The 21,982-nt window shown below is 43.1% G+C and overlaps 1 protein-coding gene across 4 annotated transcripts; it reads left to right on the top strand.

The window, feature by feature from the left end:
* The first annotated feature begins 2,314 nt into the window (after positions 1 to 2,314).
* On the top strand, positions 2,315 to 21,774 carry SPG21 (SPG21 abhydrolase domain containing, maspardin). 4 transcript variants are annotated; one of them, XM_035131342.3, is made up of 9 exons: positions 2,315 to 2,477; positions 8,407 to 8,499; positions 14,308 to 14,469; positions 16,652 to 16,732; positions 17,945 to 18,090; positions 18,725 to 18,833; positions 19,143 to 19,250; positions 20,044 to 20,184; positions 21,069 to 21,774. In XM_035131342.3, exons 2-9 carry the CDS (start codon positions 8,437 to 8,439, stop codon positions 21,198 to 21,200), a joined length of 942 nt encoding a protein of 313 aa, XP_034987233.3. In that variant the 5' UTR covers positions 2,315 to 2,477; positions 8,407 to 8,436; the 3' UTR covers positions 21,201 to 21,774. The 4 variants fall into 4 exon arrangements, with proteins under 4 accessions (XP_034987233.3, XP_034987229.3, XP_060138969.2 ...); XM_035131338.3 differs by having other exon boundaries at positions 2,315 to 2,540; XM_060282986.2 differs by having other exon boundaries at positions 2,315 to 2,583.
* The last annotated feature ends 208 nt before the right edge of the window (positions 21,775 to 21,982 follow it).

Raw genomic sequence — 21,982 nt, 5'->3', positions numbered from 1 at the left:
GAACAACAAATAGGTTTAATTAATAATGATGATGATACTAATGGTTAGTGTCCCAGTAGGACCTGGGAGAACAGATTTCAAATTCTCACTCGGCCATGGAACCCACTAGGTGACCTTGGGCTAGTTACTGCCTCTCAGCCCAACTTACTTCACAGAGTTGTTGTGGAGATTAATTGAGGAGTGGGAAAACCATGTATGTCACCTCGAGCTCCTTAAAGAAAAAAGGTGGGCTATGAATGCAATCAATCAATCAATCAATCTAGGCATACCAATTTAGGCACAGCAGTTGCTGCAGCACCAGGATCTTATGAATCCTGACAAGGATAAGGCGGCTTGTGTAAGCATCTCTTTTCCAGACTGGAGCTTGTATCTCATCTATTTTCCCTACCCTGCGATGAAGCTGTAGGATTGACATTATAACAGAGTTATAACAGAGGGACTGAATACATAGAGCATGGGTAGGCAAACTAAGGCCCGGGGGCCGGATCCAGCCCAATCGCCTTCTAAATCCGGCCTGCGGACGGTCCGAGAATCAGCATATTTTTACATGAGTAGAATGTGTCCTTTTATTTAAAATGCATCTCTGGGTTATTTGTGGGGCATAGGAATTTGTTCATTTCCCCCAAAAAATATACTGTACGTAGTTTGGCTGACCACAAGGTCTGAGGGACAGTGGACCGGCCCCCTGCTGAAAAAGTTTGCTGACCCCTGACATAATGATTATCATGAGGATGGATTTTATTTATTTGTGTCAACTGGGGGAAAATGATTCATAGGAAGAGTAGAAATTAAATTTCTCAGAGAGCATATGTTAATCTTCACCTCTGGGTGGCAGGCACCATCCAGTTTTTAGGTTAGGTGAAGCTGAAATATATCAGTAAAAACTTCCCTTGTCTACAGTGAACTTCACATAGTCCATTTTGTAACAACAATATCCCCACAAAAATCAACCCTGGAATAAGTAATTTTAAGGTTTTATAAAACTAGGGCCCATAACAGAGTACTGTATATAAATAACTCAGCCTCAATTAATCCAAAAGGTTAGTCATATTGATTTGTTATAGCAAAAACAATAGAAAGTATTGTGGCACTTTAAAGCAGTTTTCTGCAATCTGGTCCCCCCCCCCAGATGTTTTGGATTATAACTTCCAAAAACCCCAGCCAGCTTGACCAATGGTTAGGGATTAGCATCTAAAAGATCTGGAAGGCACCAGGTTAGGGAAGGTTGCCTTAAAGATGTAACCATTTTATTATGATAAACTTTCATTGACCACAAGGCGCTTCATGAAATGTAGGAAGCTTAATCCTAAATTGGCAAGCATGTATACATATAGAAAGCAAATACAAGTGCAGTACAGTACAGATGTTAATACTGTAGTTAGATAACCACACATTATGGCCGCAGTCTAAAACTCACATAAACCCCTGGACTGTGTAATATATTAACCATCCTGCATTTATGTACTGAACTCTCTTATAGTTTTGGACTAGGGCTAGCAAGAGCCATGTTCAAACTCCCACTAAGTTTCAAAGCTCACTGGGTGCCCCCGAGCGGGTCACTATCTCCCCCAGCCTAACCGGCTTCACAGGGTTTTCGCGAGGAAAAAATGATTCAAGCATAACTGAGCCAGAGCGCCTACTGGGAGCCCGTGGGCCATATACTATATCTTACCCCAGGCATCCCCAAACTGGGCCCTCCAGCTGTTTTGGGACTACAATTCCCATCATCCCTGACCACTGGTCCTGTTAGCTAGGGATGATGGGAGTTGTAGTTCCAAAACAGCTGGAGGGCCCAGTTTTGGGGATGCCTGTCTTACCCCAACCTACCTCACAGGACTGTTGTGCGGATTTTAAAATAAAGGGGTGGTTGATAGAATCGTGTGCGAACACCCTGGAGAAAGTCAGGATATAAACACAATAAAACAAATCAATAACATATATTCGACATTTTAAATTGGTGGCTGGGAGGTGAGAGAAGACCCTGTGGCCCTGTTGCTGGACTCCAGTTCCCATCATCCCTATCTATTGGCCTTAGTGGCTGGGGCTCATGGGAGTTGTAGTTCCTTCAACCACAACGCCAGACGTTTGCGCCCTCCCCCGTCCCGTGTGCGCTTGCGCATAAGGTGATTTCCCCCCCCCGGTCGACTTAGTTCTTCAAATCACGTGACAGGAGCCCTTCCGCCTCGGTAGCCATGGAGCCTGTCGAGCTCAGGCTCCTTCCATCGGGCCCTTGCCCCTTTTAGGGGGTGTGTGACATCGAGTGATTGGCGTGCGCCGTTGGCCCGCGCCCCGCCCGCTTGGGAGGCGGGGGCGGGAGAGCGGCGGGGTTGGCTGCTTGAGGGCGCCGCGGGACGAGGAAGCGGTGGTGGCGGCGGCGGGGGCTGGGAAGATACCACTGACGTGAGAAAAGGAGGGGGGGATACGATATTTGGCTATCCGTCAGCATCACCCCCCCACTCCCCCCTGTGGAAGATCCGGTAAGAAATGGAGGGGAGCAAAGGATCGGGACCTCAGTGAGGTTGATGGGGTACAGTGAGGTGGTGCGTGTATTGCTGTTGTTACCTCCTCCTGTAGATGAGGGAAGTAAGTTTGCAAAGGGTAGTTATGGCGAACAAGGTGCTGTTAATTAATTAATTGTTGTTAATTTGAGAGTGCGCGTGGTGGAAGCGGTTAAGAGTGCGCAGGAACCACGACGGGTTCAGAAATCCCTCACCGAGCCACGAAACCTGCCTTCTCAGTCTGGACTACCTCGCAGGGTTGTTGTGAGCAAGCAGGCGAAGGGAGGTGGGAGAGGGAAGTTCTCTGGAGGGAAGCGGGTGTGCGCATTTACTTAAACAGTGAGTCCAAAGTGTTCTGTGGTGGGTAACTCGTTGCATATAGTTGATGTGGAAATGATAATATTTATATTTTTCAGGAAGGGGAGGTTGGGAAAAGGACTGAGCTGTGGAAGGGGGGATTTCCTCGTCAAAAAGGTGGTAGTGGGAAATGGGGGGATGCATTTAACTTTGCAATGTGCCTTGTAATGCCTTGTAAACATGGCTGCTTTACACTCATAAAGTTTATGATTTTTTTTAACCTAGCACTTTGTTGTTGGTGTGCAGATGTAATTTATTGTGCTTTCTTTAATCAGGTGACAGCTCTTAACTCTTAACACACATTTGGAGTGCCTGTGCACTCTTTATACCAGCAAGTATCCATAGTGTTTTACAGAATAATCTAAGGAAAAACACAGGCCTCTGCCCCGAGCAGCATACAGTTTATGACTTTGAAAGAAAGTGGAGAGAGAGAGGGGGAGTGAAGAATATTGGGGAGACCTGTTATTGCTGCTCTGGCTTACTTCCAGTAGGGGTTGAGGACGTGTGTGCAATCCAAACCGCATCTGCTCTGATGCAAATACATTTGAATTCAGTGGGGCCTACTCTCGGATAAGCGGGCTCAGCATTGCAACCCAATGGATTAAGCCAAAGACTTGGTGGGAAAGCTATAATTGTATGTTTATGCAGAAAAATAGGAGGTAAATATGTTGTTTTGCCTTACACATTTATGGAAAGCAAAATCATATAACCAAGAAAGCAAAAACTGGCTTTCAGTGGGAGAGTGAAAGCGCCATTGAACTCTGCAAGACTTGATCCTGTGTTGCATAAATTTGTGCTTTAAAGTTCACCCAAACATTACTTGCACACCAAGCTCCCTGCACACACACAACAGTGCTACGTGTATATATAGTAAAGCACATGTGTCATGGCAAGTTTCTGGAAGAGGCCTTCCCTTTTATGTGTGAGAGAATGCCTCTTCAAAGATTGTGCTGTTGTTTTTTTTAAGTTTGATTTATTTTTAAGTGCTCTTACTCGAAATAAACTTAATAGTTGAAATCTGCTGCCTGGACAATCTAGGGGTGTCTTTGTTATTGTTTTTTAGTTGTTGTTTTTCCACAAAAGCTACTCAGAGCAACTTACAGAAACAAACATCAAAAACAACCTTTTTCTTTTAATGGACAGGCAGAGCAAACCTGAGCCAGGCAGCAGCAGGTAAAGTAGCTACTGCATCGGAAGCCCTGCTGGCCTGTGCTGGCCAAGGTGGGAGAAAAGTGTTCCTCCCTCTCCCCCCAGCTCAAAATTTGCCCTGAAAATATTGGTCCCCTCAGAGGATCTGTGGGGCTTTGTGTCCAAAGCTGCCAACACCCCATTTCAGGTCTTTCTGTAGGCTGTTGCCGATGGTACTTTCCTGGCTGCAGCAGCAGTACAACCACTCCCACTCCACCAGCTGTGATTGACAGGGGATCACCTTTGCTATGTCCTACCCCCTCTGGCATCAGTGATCAGGGTGTTAGGACTGTGGTGTAAGGCTGCAAACCTAAATGCACCAGAGACAGTTCCACCGATCTCAGTGGGATTTACTTCTGATTAAATATGCATAGGATTGTACTGTGATCAAATGAATATTTGAAGCCCAGTAAGAATGGAAAGATGGACCTTCAGTTCACAGAGCCCAGTGATGGGAGTTCAGGGCCCAAGAAGAAGTGAGCCAGGTGTAATACCGAGGACTTTTACAAAACAAACTCTGGGCTTCCAAATGAAACGGATTGGTTTATTACATTTATGCTGGGCTTTTCAAAATTTGTGCATGATGGAAATCTATCTCGTAACTTCAGTGTTATATGAAATATGTATATACCCAATACATACATGACATATTCTAGGGCCTATCTTGGGGGCAGGATGCCTCTGAATGCCAGCTGCTGAAACTCACAAGTGGGGAGAGTGCTGTAGTGATGGTGGTGAAATTTCGGTCCTTTATTCCTGGATTCCAACGTAGCTGTTGAGTTTGTTCAGGGCAATGTGGTGATGCTGGAGAAGGCTATGACGGGTGGGAAACCTTTCTCAGGTCCTGCATTCCCTTCTGGGTAACCTTTGGGGTGGGGAGGAGGGAGAGAAGCATGCCAGTTGTGGGGCAGAACAAAAAGTAGGTACAGTACAGCAATACATGTAAGTTTTACATTTGCACAGTAGATTACTTTCTAAACATACAAAGCTTATACCAATGACAAACATAGTTGGTCTCTAAGGTGCTACTGGAAGGAATTTTTTTTTGTTTCGACTACATCAGACCACTTACCTGTAACTCCCACCCCCCATTCATCTTCCATCTAGGCAGATTAATAGATACCTTCCAGCCAGGCAGAAACACCTGGGGTGTGAAGCAGGGTCGATGAAGGGTATGACATGGGGAGACTTCCAAGAACCAAATAGAGAGGTCTGGAGGACTGCATTTGGCCACGGAGCATGGGTTATGGGGGTAGAGGTGGGATCTTAATTGCCATGTACCCGGGAAGTGGCCTTGGTGCACCCAATGCTGTAAACTTTCTGGTTTCTACCTTTGACTTGAGAGTATGGAATGCACTAGTAAACAAATAAAAATCCTTTGGGTCTATCCTATGATCTGGATTACAAGTCTATACAGAGGGTTGCAGTACTTGGAGCTTAATTAGTTGTTGTTGTAAGTTGGAAACAATCCCTTTAAAACTTGGGTCCGAAACCATTCTTAAGTTGTAAGGATGAAGGGTGGTATAAGTTATAACCAGGCAGAATAGCTTGACTGTGCTTCACTTTATACTTAAGTGATCAACAGAAGATTTATGGCTAAAACAGGAATAAAACAACAGCACAGCCTTTTAATTGTACTGCATGCATAAAATGTTTTTCCACAGAAGTATTTTCCAGTTTAGGTTTGGTACATCTGGCTTTTATAGAAAGTGATGTTTTGAATTTTATTTCTGGTTTTAATTGAGATGCTATCTAACTTCCTAAATGGTAAGGAGCAGGTGGTTTTGAGGGCTTGGTTTTGTAAATTGTCTGATATAATGTTGTCTGCACCTATAGAAGTCTCAAGGCCTGGGGTAGCACTGAATGTTGGTTAATTAGTTAGTTCAAGGCATATTGGTAGAGAAGAATTAAAAATGGAGGAACTATTTGCTACGTTGTGTTCAAAGACGTCATCGGTAGTATTAAATCAGGGGTCCCCAAACAACGGCCCCCGGGCCGGATGCGGCCCAATTGGGCTCCCAATCCAGCCCGCGACGACCCCCGCCGCCCGCTGCCGCCGCCCGCTCTTACGGCGCGCGGTGCGGCGGCGATCTTCAAAATCGCCAAAAAATCGCCAAAAATCCTTTGTGCGCATGCGTATGGGCCTCTCCCGACCCAGAAGAGGTCATTTCCGATGCACTTCCGGGGCGGGGGAGGCCCATACGCATGCGCACAAGCGATTTTCGGTGATTTTTTCCGACCGTGTGCGCATGCGCACGGGCGCGCACTCCCCCGCCCTCCGGCCCGCCGTGCAGTCGGCGCGGCGGGCACTGGCCCGAAGCCCGGTAAGTCTGGGGACCCCTGTATTAAATCATAGGTGCCAAAAAGAGAAACTGTGGGATGGTTGTAGCTACAAAGTAAGACAGTGTTCACAACATACATTTAAAGCACATGTTTTCTGCAAAGAATACTGTAATGGGAACTGTAATTTACCCTCCCACAGAGCTACGATTCCCAACACCCTTAACAAGCTACAGCTCCCAAGGTTCTTTGGGGAGAAGCAGTGTGTTTTAAATGTATGGTGTGTACGCTGCCTAACTCCTAACCACTGTGCATATTCATTTTTATTGTGCCCTTAGATTGGGTAAGCAGATACTTCCTCTTTGGCATTTTCTTGGCTCCCAGGTTTTGCTCAGGGTATATTTCATGGCTGTAATACAAATATGTTCAACGTCAGTCATATTTGTGCCTGGGAAACTTTGACCGAGGAAGCTCTGCGCCCAAAGAGGCTGTACAAGTCAACACAGCCTGTGAACAGTATTTTGCAATGTTTTGTTGAATTCACATTCTGGATTTGACGGTCAAATGTTTGCAGAATTTGGAGAGTTTGGAATTAGGAAAGGGGGGGGGAAGGGGGAAGTGACCTAGAGGCCGTGAGAGAGGCACATCCTTGGAAGCACCATCTTCTGAAACCCTTGAGAGTTTTGCAATACTGCCTCTGCATTTCTAAGCACACTTTGATATACAAAATGCTAGTTGTGTCCTGGGAGGAGTGCTTGAGTTTGATTCTTAGGAATGTGGAATTGTGCAAGATGCACAACTCTATTTACTGTACAATGTACAGTGGTACCTCGGTTTATGAACACAATTGGTTCCGGAAGTCTGTTCATAAACTGAAGCGTTCATAAACTGAAGCGAACTTTCCCATTGAAAGTAATGGAAAGTGGATTAATCCGTTCCAGACGGTCCGCGGAGTACTTAAACTGAAGCGTTCATAAACTGAAACATGGGTGTAATTGGTTCCGGAAGTCTGTTCATAAACTGAAGCGTTCATAAACTGAAGCGAACTTTCCCATTGAAAGTAATGGAAAGTGGATTAATCCGTTCCAGATGGGTCCGCGGAGTACTTAAACTGAAGCGTTCATAAACTGAAACATGGGTGTAATTGGTTCCGGAAGTCTGTTCATAAACTGAAGCGTTCATAAACTGAAGCGAACTTTCCCATTGAAAGTAATGGAAAGTGGATTAATCCGTTCCAGATGGGTCCGCGGAGTACTTAAACTGAAGCGTTCATAAACTGAAACATGGGTGTAATTGGTTCCGGAAGTCTGTTCATAAACTGAAGCGTTCATAAACTGAAGCGAACTTTCCCATTGAAAGTAATGGAAAGTGGATTAATCCGTTCCAGACGGTCCGCGGAGTACTTAAACTGAAGCGTTCATAAACTGAAACATGGGTGTAATTGGTTCCGGAAGTCTGTTCATAAACTGAAGCGTTCATAAACTGAAGCGAACTTTCCCATTAAAAGTAATGGAAAGTGAATTAATCCGTTCCAGATGGGTCTGCGGCGTTCATAAACTGAAAATTCATAAACCGAGGTGTTCATAAACCGAGGTTCCACTGTATAGCAAAATAACTGGTTTCTTGTTAAGGTTTTTGCTGTGCCATTTTGCTTGTTAACACTCTGCAAGGCTTTGACCCATAATCCTCACCAAAATGTGCTTCATTTCCTGTACTGTTTGGCCTACATGGAGCTACAACAGTGGTTCATCTTCTGTTATGCGCAGTTGGTCCTTCAGCAGCAGTTGTATTTTATTTTTAGGAAGAGGCAGTTGGTTTCTCGGCTCCCTTGTGCCGTCTAACTAGGAAAACATGTATTAAATCACTTCCAATTTGAACTTCGTTATCTTTTCCACCCCTTCCAATTTCTGATTTTTTCTTGGTGGTTTCCAGTTGCACACAAGTAAATAAGTAAACCTGAAGGGAAGAATAATAAACTGATGGGGCCTGAAAGCAGGTTTACCCTGAAGAAATTCCCTCAAGTATATAAGTGATCCTACATTTTATTTACTTTGTCTGAAACATGTCCTCTGTTGTGTTTCAGGTTTTTCTTTACCTTGGGTTCGTTACCACCATGGGAGAGATTAAAATCTCTCCTGACTATAACTGGTTCAGAAGTACAGTTCCTCTAAAAAAGGTAGGTCCAGCTTTTAATTCTTGCTGCCCTGGGCCTGTGCTCATTTGGGAGGAAGGGTGGAATATATGATTGATTGATTTGATTTGCCATCTGATCCCAAGGACATGTATATGAGGGATCTTCTGGTGCTGTTTACTTGATCCTTAATAGCAAACTCAGGGACATAGTTAGCAAGACCCTAGAACTCAAAATCTATTCAGTCATACCTCATGTTACGTCCGCTGTGGGTTGTGTTTTTCCATGTTACGAACGCAGCAGATCCGGAAGTGTTTACTCCCGGGTTTCGCCGCGTGTGCATGCACAGAAACGTTCTGCGCGCTTCACGGATGCGCAGAAGCGCTCTACCGCGCTTTCGCGCATATGTAAAAGCGCCACTCGGGTTGTGGACTTTTCGGGGTGTGAACAGCACCCTGGAACGTATCGGGTCCGCAACCTGAGGTACCACTGTATTAGGTCCATAGACACTTATGTTCTGTCTGTCCATATTCCGGAAGAATCATACCATGCAGAGGTAAAGAGGTCTAGGAAGTATACAGTGGTACCTCTACTTACAAATTTAATGCGTTCCGAACACACATTTGTAAGTCGAAAAAAATTGTAAGTCGAATCCTATAGGAATGCATTGGGAGAAAAAAATCGTAAGTAGAAGCAACCCTATCTAAAAATTCGTAAGTAGAAAAAATCCTATCTAAACCACATCCAAGATGGCGGACGGAGCTCCATTCGTAAGTAGAAACATTCGTAAGTACTGTACAGTGGTACCTCTACTTACAAATAACTCTACTTACAAATAACTCTACTTACGATTTTTTCTACTTACAAATGGAGCTCCGTCCGCCATCTTTGATGCGGTTTAGATAGGATTTTTTCTACTTACGAATTTTTAGATAGGGTTGCTTCGACTTACGAATTTTTTCTCCCAATGCATTCCTATGGGATTTGACTTACAAATTTTTTTGACTTACAAATGTGTGTTCGGAACGCATTAAATTCGTAAGTAGAGGTACCACTGTATATATATTTAACCCCCCCCCTTTAGAAACTCAAGATGGTAGAGAAATTTGGTTTGGTTTGTATTTTTTACTGTCTTCTGCAACATTAGCTACCCCTCCCAGTTTGGTGTCATCTGCAAATTTGATTAGCATCCCCTCAATTCCTTCATCCAAGTAATTTATAAAGACGTTGAACATCAACGGGTGCAGGACAGAACCCAGGGTGACGAGGAACCATTAAGGAGTACTCTGTGTTCAGTCAACCAGCTACAAATCCACCAACTGTTACCTCGTTCAACCCACATTTTACCAGCTTCCTTGCGAGAATATCATGGGGGACTTTGCCAAAAGTCTTACTGAAATCAAGATACACTATGTCCACAGCATTTCCCTGATCCACCAAATTTGTTATTCCATCAAAGAAAGAAATCAGATTGGCCTGGCATGACTTATTTTTGAGAAACGCATGCTGGGCCTTAGTAATCACAGCATCCTTTTCTAAATGCTCACAGACCGACTGTTGAATCTGTTCTGAACCTTCCCTGGTATTGATGTCAAGCTCACCGGTCGGTAGATACCTAGGTCTTCCTTTCCCCCATTTTTGAAGATGGGGGCAACGTTTGCCCACCTTCAGTCTGTAGGGTCCTCATCTTCTCCAAGAATTCTCAAAGATAATAGACAAAGGCTCTGAAATTACATCCGCATGCTCTTGGTGCAGCTCATCAGGCCCTGGAGATTTGAATTCATTTAAAGTAGCTAAGTGTTACCTTACTACCTCTCTTCCTATATTGGGCTGCAGCTCCCTCCTTACATCATTCTGTTATCACCAGGTTGGGCATCACTTTCCTTTGGGGTGAAGACAGAGGCAAAGTAGGTGTTGAGTAGTTCCGCCTTTCTCTGTTGCCCAATAGCATTTCTCTGTCTTCCCAAGCAGAGGACCTACCACTTGCTTGTTCTTCCTCTTACTTCAGACATACCCGAAGAAACCTTATTATTATTTTTAACCTCTCTTGAAAGCCTGAGCTCATTCTGTTGGACCACAACCCAACTGTTGTAAATGTTGTGGTGCATATTGAAGACCTGTGGGAATTTTCATTGGTCTCTGAGGCCAACGTTTCCCTTGAGTAATGCTCTCTTTCTACAAAGCATAGCAGCCACAGAGATAGAAGGTAGTGTGATGAGATGTGTGTGAGCATGCCTCCCCTGCGGAGAACTCTGCCCTGTGCCCACAGGAGAAGAGAGAATAAAAACGTCACAGCTGCTTCTGCTCATCACCTCAGACTGGAATTAATTTGAATGCCCTGCCCTCCCTGGCTGCAGAAAATAAAACTACAACAAGATGGAGTATTTGTTCTGTTACGAAATACTTGGCATCTTCCTTAACATGCTTCTCATCAACCTGAATCACAGCTGTGCAAATAATTATTGCTTAGCTGAATAATCACAGTAAGACTCCTTGAAGCATGGAACCAACATTCTCGTGATGCTTAGAATCAGAATTGTAGAGTTGGAAGGGACCACAAGGGTCATCTAGTCCAACCCCCTGTAATGCAGGCAGGAATCTTTTGCCCAGCAATCTTTTGCCGACCTTGAGATTAAGAGACTCATGCTCTACCAACTGAGCTATCCCAGAGAGAGGTGTATTTTTCAAATCTGGGTGATGTGCTCATTGTGGTGAATTGTCATATGACCCACTGGTATCAATGAGCAAATCTGTCAATTTCAGTTTTTTTCAGTTTCTCATTTTTCCATTCTTAAGTTCAGTTCTCCACATTTCTGTATCAGTTGGTGGTTATTATTTTTTTAAGTCCTGAAAATTCATCAGTATTTGAGTGTGATTTTCTGCTAATATACACATTTTTGCAAAGCCAGTTTCCCTCATAGTATGCACTTTTTGTATGTTATTTTTGCTAATGTATGCATTTATATGCATATTTTACCCTAGATATGCATTTTTGTACACGTTACTTGGCTGGAGAACCGCATTGCAGAATTTGGAGAAATGGAGATTTCAGAGGATGATGGTTCTGTTTTGCTTTGCATCCTATTTTGAAAAGTGTGGATTAGGTAGGTAGCAGTGGCCCTCTAGAGTATCAGTCAGGGCCCAGGGTCTCCACACCCTACCTGGAGATTGAACATGGGAGCCTTTGCATGAAAAAGCATATGCTCAGCCACTGGGTTACGGCATGTCCTGAAAACAGTTAGCATCATGTGATGTGGTGAACTATCATCTCAGCAGTAAGCATGCATTCAGAGAATCTTTTGACTGTCTGGAATGTAAAGGCTGAAATCTCATGGGTGGTTCGTGGTTAGAAAAGATAGTATGAATCAGGGCTAGGCTAATATTGTATGCTGAGTAGACTTGCATTCAAGAACTTCTGTTCAGTGGGGTGCACCTCTACAGGAAATTCTTATCTTGTTAATACAAAAAAAAAGAAGTTCTCTTTTAGAATGTGAAAATCAAAAGGAGACTGGAGAGGAACTCTGTTGGTATTGGATTTCTGGCATGCAGCCCTGTTTAGGATTATCTTTGAGTCTTTTTTGTTTTAGGTGAACAGTGCAAAATTTTCTAGCGACATGTGATCTTTCACATGCTTCCTCAAGTACAGCTTTTAATGTAGACCAGAGACATCTAGCCAAACAGCTCTTAAGGTTTTGTCAGCTGCTTTCCTTTCAAATGTTAATAGAGGCGTTGTGTGGTGATGGAGGAGGAGGAACAGCTGAATTTGTGCTATTGTTTCCATCTAGAGAAGTTCAACAAACTTGACACTGATTGAATAAACTGGATATTTTTATGCGCAGAAGATTTTGGTGTAATCTGCAATCATATAAATTTATGTGGGTTTTGTAATTGACTTAAACATAGGGTGAGGGTTTCCCTTATTCATGTTATGGAATACTGTATTGAGAGTAAACGCATAGGGCAAGACCCAATGAAATGCCGACTGGACACAACAAGATTTGCCTTCCACTCCCCTTTATCTGTTTTTGAGGATCACTCAACCCTCCAGAACAGATCTTTGGAGCATGGAGGGGACTGCAAGGAACACCACAGTTGGATTTCACCCATTTTTGGTAGCCTCTAGTAAATGAAGGGATTGTTATAAAAACCTGGAGCTTATTGCACTAAACATTCCTGGATAAAGCGGACACAGAATGTACTTCAGTAAATCTTAATGATGAAGTTAAAACACTTCTAATATTATTGTTAGTTTATAATTGTGACCCATCTTCAGAGCAATGTTCATATTAAAGCCAAAGCAGTAATAATAATAATAGTAATAATAATTAATAATACTGTAATTTAAAAAATTACTTTGGGCTACACACTCAGGAGTAAATTCTATTGAGCTTAATGGGATTTACTTCTAAGTGGACATGCAGTGAATTGTGCCCATCTTTTAATTTGGGATGGCTCTCCAAATGTTGCTGGATTATGGCTCCCATCATCTTTGACCATTGGCCAGGCTAAGTGGGGTTGATGGGAGGTGGAATTCAACATCTGGAAGGCCACAGAGCAGCCATTCCTGTTTTAATGAATGTAAGTCTGGGTTGGTCAAAGTGGTGGCCTATAGACATTCTTGGTCTTCCAATCCCATCAGTCATAGCCAGCATGACCAGTGGCCAGGGATTAGCAAAATGTAGTTTGATAACATCTGGCGGGTACCACATTGGCAACCCATGGTGTACTGTAGGTGTTTTACATGCATCCATTAACCAATTATTTTTTTATCTGAGCGGCTCCTTCGTACTCAGAGTGGTTTTGGATCCGAAATGGCTGCTGAGGGTCTCGTTTCCTTGCTCAACCTGCAGTGCCTAAAAAAGGAAGCCAGCTGCATGTCTCTTTCCTCTGAAGCTTGAAGAGCAAAACCACTCTCTTTCCATCCCCCAATATTTTTTCAGTCTCATGATTTGGTGACGACGAGTTGGGAGAGCAGAGGAAGTCTGACTTCTGAATATTTTAGATTTGCTTACGTCTTTTCTAACTTGGATCTGTTCCAAAGCAGAATGTCTTGATGCTCACATGATTGAGTTCCATGCCTGCTCTCCTGCGGTAGGCGTATGACATTAACTTTGCTTTGGCCTGTGACCATTTTGGGGTGGGGAAAGGCATATTTGGATCCACAACAATATTGTCTGGAGGGGTCTAAACAGTCAGAGAGAAGGGAAGGAGATCATTTTTTAAAATAAAAACTCTTTATCAAGCCCAGTCTGGAGTAGGCATGGCAAAGCCATTAATTATTTCATATCTTCGGATGACAGGATCTTGCAAAGGATTGTGCATATTACATGTGGATAAGGCAGTGGCAGGTTGTGTGGCTTACACAGAATCAGTTGCAAAGCAGCCAAATGGCTGGTTCATGGAGCTGGTTGAAAAGCAATTGATTACGTATATTTCACAGTTGCACTTCTTCTGCCTCCAGATGTATTTCAGTAGGCTGTGTAAACATAAGATGCGACAAGCTAAGAGTACTTTGCAAGCAGTCCGTTTTTAAATGTAAAGCAGAGAAGAGATTCCTGGAATCGGAGTAGCAGAAAATTTTAGACTCTGGAGTTAATTGTCTTATTCCGTCTGTGTCTCCCCACGTCCCCTTTAGCTGCTACTCTGCATTAATTTTGCTTTAGATTGTGTTAAGCCAGCCCTACTGTATTTGGGGAGCTCATTCTGCTCATTTGGTGCCATGGTTATCTGCCCCGCCAATCCTGCCCCGATGATACCACCACCCAAAATTCAATGATGGCTGTGCTGAAGGAATACTAACTACTATGTGCATTAGAAGAAGCCATTTTTACCTTCTCTGCATTTATTTTACAGATTATAGTAGATGACGATGACAGTAAAGTTTGGTCACTCTATGATGCAGGACCGCGTAATATTCGGTGCCCCCTTATATTTCTCCCACCTGTCAGTGGAACGGCTGATGTTTTCTTCCAGCAGATTTTAGCCTTGTCCGGATGGGGTTACAGAGTCATTGCTGTAAGTATCTTCAGCACAGTCCTGAAATTCTCAGCATTTGAGCAAACGTTAAATCCGTCTTGTTATGTATGTTCTCAAAGCAATATGAAATGTACTAGATTTCAGCTATGACCGTCCAAGCCTGTCCTTTGGAATTCTGGTCATGCAGCTTTTTCATGTGCCTACATTACTAGGGTGCATATTTTGTCCCTAAAGCCAGCTCTGAAATTTGATACTAAGAGTTTTAAGATCGCATTTAACCTTGGTGGTTTTATTTAATGAGAGAACATTCCTCCGAGGCAGGATATCTCTGGATCAACACCATCTAATCCCTTTTGGTAATTCAGATTAGAATTCCAGCCTTATAGTACAGAGAGCATCTTAAGAGTTGAGGCTTAAAATTTAGGATATACATCTCTTGGGAGATGGATACCTTTTCCCTGTAGTGATAGAAGATTGATAAGGGGCTCCCTCCCACTACTCTCTCAAGTGCTAATTTAATACATGTCAACAAAGCTCTTGGAACTCCCATCCACTGGAAAACAGTGAACTTAGGTGACATTTGGAGAGTCTAGGTTGGTTTAGCTTCTGGATTCTAGGGCTTCTTACACTTGTTGGACTGTTATAAAAAGCTTCAAGCCCTAATGATGATCACAAAGCAGAATAAACTTCTTCAACCTAGTGTCCTCTAACTAGACAGTGGCTTCCAGCAACCCCAGCTATACTGGCTGAGGCTGATGGGAACTGTAGTCCAAAGCATCAGGAGGGCACCAGCTTGAGAACATGAGTAGACTTCTTGAAAATGTAGACTACACCTGACTTTTTCCGTAACTACATCTAATGAAATTGTTTTGAAACGTAGATGGGGGTGCAAACGTGTTCATTTCCCCCCTATTAGTGCTGCCTTTCAGAGGCCAGTGGGTAAAACTTTCAGAGGCTAGGGGCTAGTGCCACCTAAGCATCTCTACAATCCTGACCCCCCCCCCCAATGACATATAATTCTTATTATCCAAAAAGTGAACTCCTATTCATGTGAAGGAAGCCTAAAAGGCCATTAACTGTTAATAACTCATTCTCAAATTGCCTCCCTTAAAAATCAAATGGCCCCCCTGTGGGGCATGTGCCCCACGTCGGGAACCATGGGGCTAGTGGGTAAAACAAAAAATGGAAAATTAACCATTGCATACTGTACAGTGGTACCTTGGGTTACAAACGTTTCAGGTTACAAACTCTGCTAACCCAGAAATTGTACCTCAGGTTAAGAACTTGGCTTCAGGATGAGAACAGAAATTGTGCTGTGGCGGCAGCAGGAGGCCCCATTAGCTAAAGTGGTGCTTCAGGTTAAGAACAGTTTCAGGTTAAGAACGGACCTCCGGAACGAATTAAGTTCTTAACCAGAGGTACCACTTGTGGCGATCACACAGGGTCCCGGACTTTTCACAGTCTATTGATCCCTGTGCCACCACTTTATTTCCCACTGCCACCAACCAGCCTCTACCTGGTAAAATACTGAGTCCAGTCAGGGTTAAATTGGAACATAAAACTTCTGTTTATTTATTGCAGTTTAACAAGCGTGTGGTTTCATAAACGGTCTTCAGTCAATTATAAACACTTGGTGCCTATACCGGCCTATACCTTCCTATACCTGCTCACACTCCCTAAACCAACCTCTTTCCTGCATCCAGTTCCACCCTGAACTTCCTAGCAACTAACTGTTACTGACTCAGCTTATATTCCGCTACACTAACTCAACCTACCCACAGACACACACCCCCCGCAATTAAACTCCCACTCCAATCCCCACTGAACTCTGAACTCTTGAAAATCCAAACTTGCATGGCAGAGAATAATGTGGAGAATAATGGGTTTTCAGTCGAGTTTGCTTTATCACAAGGGTACGGAACTTTTGGTTCTCCAAATCTTGTTGGATGGCAACTCCCATAATGCTTCACTGTTGACTGCCCTAGTTGAGACTGATGGGAACCCAACAACATCTGAAGGGCTGCAGGTTGCTTCACCCAGGCTTCGTAGCATGCTTTGACCTCATACAAGGTGGGATTCTCCCCATATACAATGCAGGTGTCTGTCTAAGTTGCTAGCTGGTTCTTAAATTATTCTTACTGGTAAAGAGGGTTAAAATGCATGTTTTTACATCTTTGTCTTTGTTCATGTCACCATTGTTAACCTACCTTTCTATTCTTAGCTGCAGTATCCAGTTTACTGGGAAATTTTTGAGTTCTGCGATGGATTCAGAAAACTATTAGACCATCTACAGCTGGATAAAGTTAGTGCCCTGAGATTGACAAATAGCCTGTGCTTACAATAGAAATGTTAGGTAAAAAGCCTAGAGTTTATTCAGAATAACCTTAATTGCTCCAACAAAGGAGAGCCCTCGCCTGTTATTTTCCAACCCCATTGATTGATTTTTTTGTTGCTCTTTTTTCAGGACCTTTTCTAAGTAAACAGCATATTCTGGATAGGACTTGGCTGTTCTTAAATTGTAATAAATCTTCCAAAATATATTTTCTCTAAAATGGTTTATGATAGCTGTTGAATGGAAGCTTGCATAAGCTGTGTGTGAAATAGTATAAGTTATTTTTGAATTTATATACCCCCTGCCCACCTTTTGTCAAAAAGGCCCCAGGGTGATTTAAAGAAAAATGGAAATACGTTTTTGTCTGGTAGACCTTACTTTATTTCTGCGAGGGCCATCGTCTATGAATGTAACTGATAAACTTTGGGAAATCCCAAATGGGGAGGATAATCTTATTTGGAACAACTTTCTCTGCAAAATACCATGACAGCGATTATAGCAGGGCCTGGTAAACTGCAGGCCCAGGAGCTGGTTGCGATGCCCCCAGATCGCTAGCCAGCCCTTGGCACTCTCCCCAAGCCACACACCTCACTGGTCTTGCTTCACCCCTTGAGTGTTTTGCTTGGCAGGAATATTTCACTGAACTGTAATAGTGCCTCTTGCTTGCCTAGATAGAGGATAGAGATGGGTGTGTGAGTGTAAAGAAACGAGGCTACTATACTTTTCTGGTTGCTCAGAAGGGAATGCAACCCTTGGGATGAAAAAGGTTCCTCACCCCTGTGGTTTGGCATAATGCAAGGGCAGCCAGCCTGGTAGTCCCCTCTAGATGTTGTTGGACTCCAACTCTTACCAACTCCAGTCAGCATGGCCTGTGGTTGAGGATGATAGGAGTTGTAGTCCAACAGCATCTGGAGAGCACCACATTAGCTACTCCTGGCGAAGTCCTTAAGAGCAAAGTATGAACAAGAAACCACCTGGTTTAAAATGCATCTCTGTCATTGACTCTCACCAGGTAGTCTTCGGCAAGCCAGTCTCCACTTTCCACCTGCAATGCAATCATAATACTTGCCTAGCTTTCGAGTGCTTTTGAATCCAAAACATCATACAAAATGCATTAATAAAAACAGCTAGCCAAAGGATGTTGCTATTATTTATTGCGATATCTTTTACTTTTAAAATTAGGTTCACGTCTTTGGTGCTTCTTTGGGGGGCTTCCTTGCTCAGAAATTTGCTGAATACACTCACAAGTCTCCCAGAGTCCAGTCTCTGATTCTGTGCAACGCTTTCAGTGACACCTCCATTTTCAACCAGACATGGACGGCAAACAGGTGAGAGATGTATGTAGGCAAAACAAATAGGATTTGGGTTGTGGTTTAGATAGGCATAAGGGCCATTTCCTGCCTACTGTTTGTGAACTTTGGGTTAGGTAGAGTTATGGCAAATACAGCTTGGCCTGTGCAAAGCAATTTTTAATAAAAAAAACGAAGAACTGCTCCACTTCTTAGAATTAGCTTTTGGAGCCCATAAATGTTATGATATACAGTCATACCTTGGGTTACAGACACTTCGGGTTGCGCACCGCACCCGGAAGTACCGGAATGGGTTACTTCCGGGTTTTGGCACTCGCGCATGCGCAGAAACACTGAACCATGCTTTGTGCAGAAGCGCCGAATTGTGACCCGCACATGCACAGACACGGCACTGTGGGTTGCGATCGTGCCTCCCGCACAGATCATGTTCGCAACCTGAGAGTCCACTGTATATAGAAAAAAATCCCTTCTGTTGTATTAATGCAAGCAGTTACAAGTACATGCTTTAATGCCAAGGGAGTTCAGTTCAGCATGTCTTGTGTTTTAATGTTTGCATGGTTTATACAAAATGTTTCTCATGACAATCCAGTGCTTCTCCTGGAGGGAGGAGAAAGCGACAAAAATTTTGACCTTTCTATAATTCTCTTTTCAGCTTTTGGCTAATGCCTGCCTTCATGCTGAAGAAAATTGTCCTTGGGAATTTTGCATCTGGTCCTGTAGATACCGAAATGGCTGATGGCATTGATTTCATGGTTGATAGGGTGAGGATTCCCAGTGATCAGTTGTATGACTTTAAGATTTGCAATCTGAAATCCCATCTAATATTGGTTATTTCCCTCATCCCTTCTTCCTTCAGTGCCATGTCTTTTACACATTAAACTTTAGGCATGGTTTGTCCTTTTTAAACTTATTCTTGCTTATGACCGTTCTGGGAGCCTATTTGGCTGTGAAGAGTGGGGCAAATGTGCTTCAAACGCCCAGAGGTTGCGATAAGCTTGGTTATTTCTTTACTGCCCTGCCTTGAAACAAATTCACAACCTTCTTTTAAATTTATTTATTTTTCCTGATAGCTGGAAAGCCTGGGTCAGAGTGAGCTCGCTTCAAGACTTACCCTCAACTGCCAAAATTCCTACGTGGAACCTCATAAAATCAGAGACATTCCTGTGACTATCATGGATGTAAGTTACCTCTTATTTAGGGTGTGGGATTGGGAGAGGAACACTTATTGAGCATCATTCTAGGAAGATGCAAGGTCCAGTTTTGGGAACGGAGAGAACATCAGCGAGAGCATGCCTATTTTTAAAACATAGCTGTGTCCCTATAGAACTACTTTTCCCAGTTATAAGAGGTGGGATAATAGTACTACTTATCAACGACAGATGCTGTCAGGGCAGATTCATTTCATAATCTGTAGCAATTTATAGTGGGCCGTTTGCAGAGCTTTTCAGAGTAAACAAACATCTTGGAAGTGGATGTGTCTTCAACACAGCGATGGCTCAGCACAACTCCTTCTCTGGCACCAAATGTTGTAACACATTAAAAAAGTGAATACAGAAGAGAGTTTAAATAAGGTGTAGGCAGCATGGGGCTTGAGGTCAGTTGGCATTGCCTATTTTTCTTTCACTAAAAGCTGTGTGCGGATTTGCAGTTGACCTTTTTCAGCTGCAACTTTTTCATCTGGGACTCATGACCCTGAGATTAAGAGTCTCATGCTCTACTGGCTGAGCTATCAAGGAGCCTTTGTCAGTCAGCAGCAGATTGAGCTGCACAGCTGAACTTCCAAAGCACAAGTGGCTAACCTGTGCCCCCACAAACATTGCTGAACTCCAATGGCTAGTGGCAAGGGATGATGGGAGCTGTAGTTCACTGATAATGTAGAGGGCCACCCCTGTTCTAAACAGAAAAAAGTCTCTCTGTTAGAATGCATGGGATCTACAGGCAGTTCTTAGCATGGGATGCTTGTTTTTTTAGGTGTTTGACCAGAGTGCTCTTTCCACCGAAGCAAAAGAAGAGATGTATAAGCTGTATCCCAATGCTAGGAGAGCTCACCTCAAGACAGGGGGCAATTTCCCATATCTTTGCAGGAGTGCCGAAGTAAACCTCTACGTCCAAGTAAGTCTGTAGCTTTAAATTTCTCAGCTGTTTGGAAACCACAGAGCTCTGCCTGCATTGCCAAAGGGGTTTATGCAAGCTTTGCGGTGTTAACATTGCTGACAGATTATCAGAGGATGAGTAAAGCTGGGGGTGGGGTGGTGGGGGTCAGCGTTATTACAAATCCCCATCCGATGGAGGCAGGCATGTTGCATGAAGGAGAGAAAAGGAAGGAAGGTCAAGAGGTTTCTATTATTGGGCTGCAGGAATGCTGCTGTTGGTTTTAAGAAAATATCCTCCCTAGCCGCCACCAAACAGTAAAAGAAGATTCGTGGCATTGCCAAATGTTCCTCTCCTGGAGTCATTTGGAGTTTGGGTGTTATATGGACATGCCTGCCATTGTTCAAATATGCTGCTCCATACAGCTTGTGCTGCCTCTGGGAATGGTTCCTGCCTCTTCCTAGAAGACTGCAAACCCTTCAGATGGTGTGAAACTTGTGGTGCTTGCACCAGCAGTGGTGGTGGTTATTATTATTATTTTTAAAGTGGAACAAGCACTGTTACAGGCACCATATAATATTTGTTAAGAAGTCGATCTTTTAGTGTGACAGCACCTTACCCTTTGGAACTCCCTGCCAGCACCTTCGCTGGGCTCCTTTCGGTGCCTACTAAAACATTTCTATTAAGACAAACCACCTCAGATATGTAGAATGCCAATCAGTTTATCACCGATTCTACTTTTAAAATGTTTTAGAACTTTTTATTCTTTTTGTAAACTGCTGTGAGGTTGCTGTTTTTTACAGTCATGTGGTGTATACATTCTATGAAACAAATAATCAAAGAGTGCTGCGACTTACAGGAAAGGGTGAATATGTGCCACTTTGCCTATTTTTCCTATCCTGTAGATCCATCTACTTCAATTCCACGGTACTAGATATGCTGCAATTGACCCTTCCATGGTCAGCGCAGAAGAACTTGAAGTACAGAAAGCCAATCTCCAAGCCAGCAGTGAGCAAGAGCAGCAGCAGCAGTCATAGTCCTTGGGACTCGCAGAATCTCTTCATCCAGAGGGTCTTACCCTTTCCTTCTTTTTTTGGAAGTCTTCCCATCAAATTGCATCTTTTTTCAGTTTGCCTTGATTCCTTAGTACTTAACCAGTTAGAACTGTGTCCTTTAAAATAGGTTGGACTGATTTCATTAAATGAAATGCAACTACGGACACTCGGTCACATCACTGTTTAAATGAGCTGAATTCAGATTATAAAAAAAAGAGTTAAGAGTATCACTTTGGATGACTTGTTTTAGAAACAACAGTCTGAGATGAACTTTTGCTACCAAAGCCTTCACGATTGTGTTCTTAAAGAAGATAATCTTATATATATCCATGCAGAGAGGGGGATGTATGTATCATGAGTGAATTATGTATGTCTGCAAGTTACAATTCATAGGATATTTAGTTTAAAAAACTCAGTTGAAGTGCCAATATTGCTATTATTTTTCTTTTTATATGGTTGCCAGTTAATGCTTTAATTTGAGATTATAACGCATTTGTTTTTTTATTGTCTTGCTTTCTAAAAAATTTTTGAATAAAATTTCAGTTTGGGAAAAAAAGGCTCCTCTGCCATCAACAGTGCATGGTAAATTTGCTGCCTACATAGCTATAAACATATATTTAAATTTCAAAAACCGTACCAAATACAAGGCTATTAGGCTTCATTTAACTGAGTGTTCTGTGGGTGTTTTCAACTACAGCTCCCATCAGTTTTAGCCATTATGTGCTGGGGCTGATGGGAGTCGGATGGAGGGCACCAGCTTCACA

Source organism: Zootoca vivipara, chromosome 13 (assembly GCF_965207765.1).
Source record: "Zootoca vivipara chromosome 13, rZooViv2.hap1.1, whole genome shotgun sequence".
NCBI lineage: Eukaryota > Metazoa > Chordata > Lepidosauria > Squamata > Lacertidae > Zootoca > Zootoca vivipara.
This window is presented reverse-complemented; position numbering and strand designations above follow the sequence as displayed.

Coding starts and splice junctions, on each gene's coding strand:
- SPG21 (XM_035131338.3), top strand. Junction 14,470..16,651: donor GGGGTTACAGAGTCATTGCT/GTAAGTATCTTC, acceptor TTCTATTCTTAG/CTGCAGTATCCAGTTTACTG. Junction 18,091..18,724: donor CAGACATGGACGGCAAACAG/GTGAGAGATGTA, acceptor TTCTCTTTTCAG/CTTTTGGCTAATGCCTGCCT.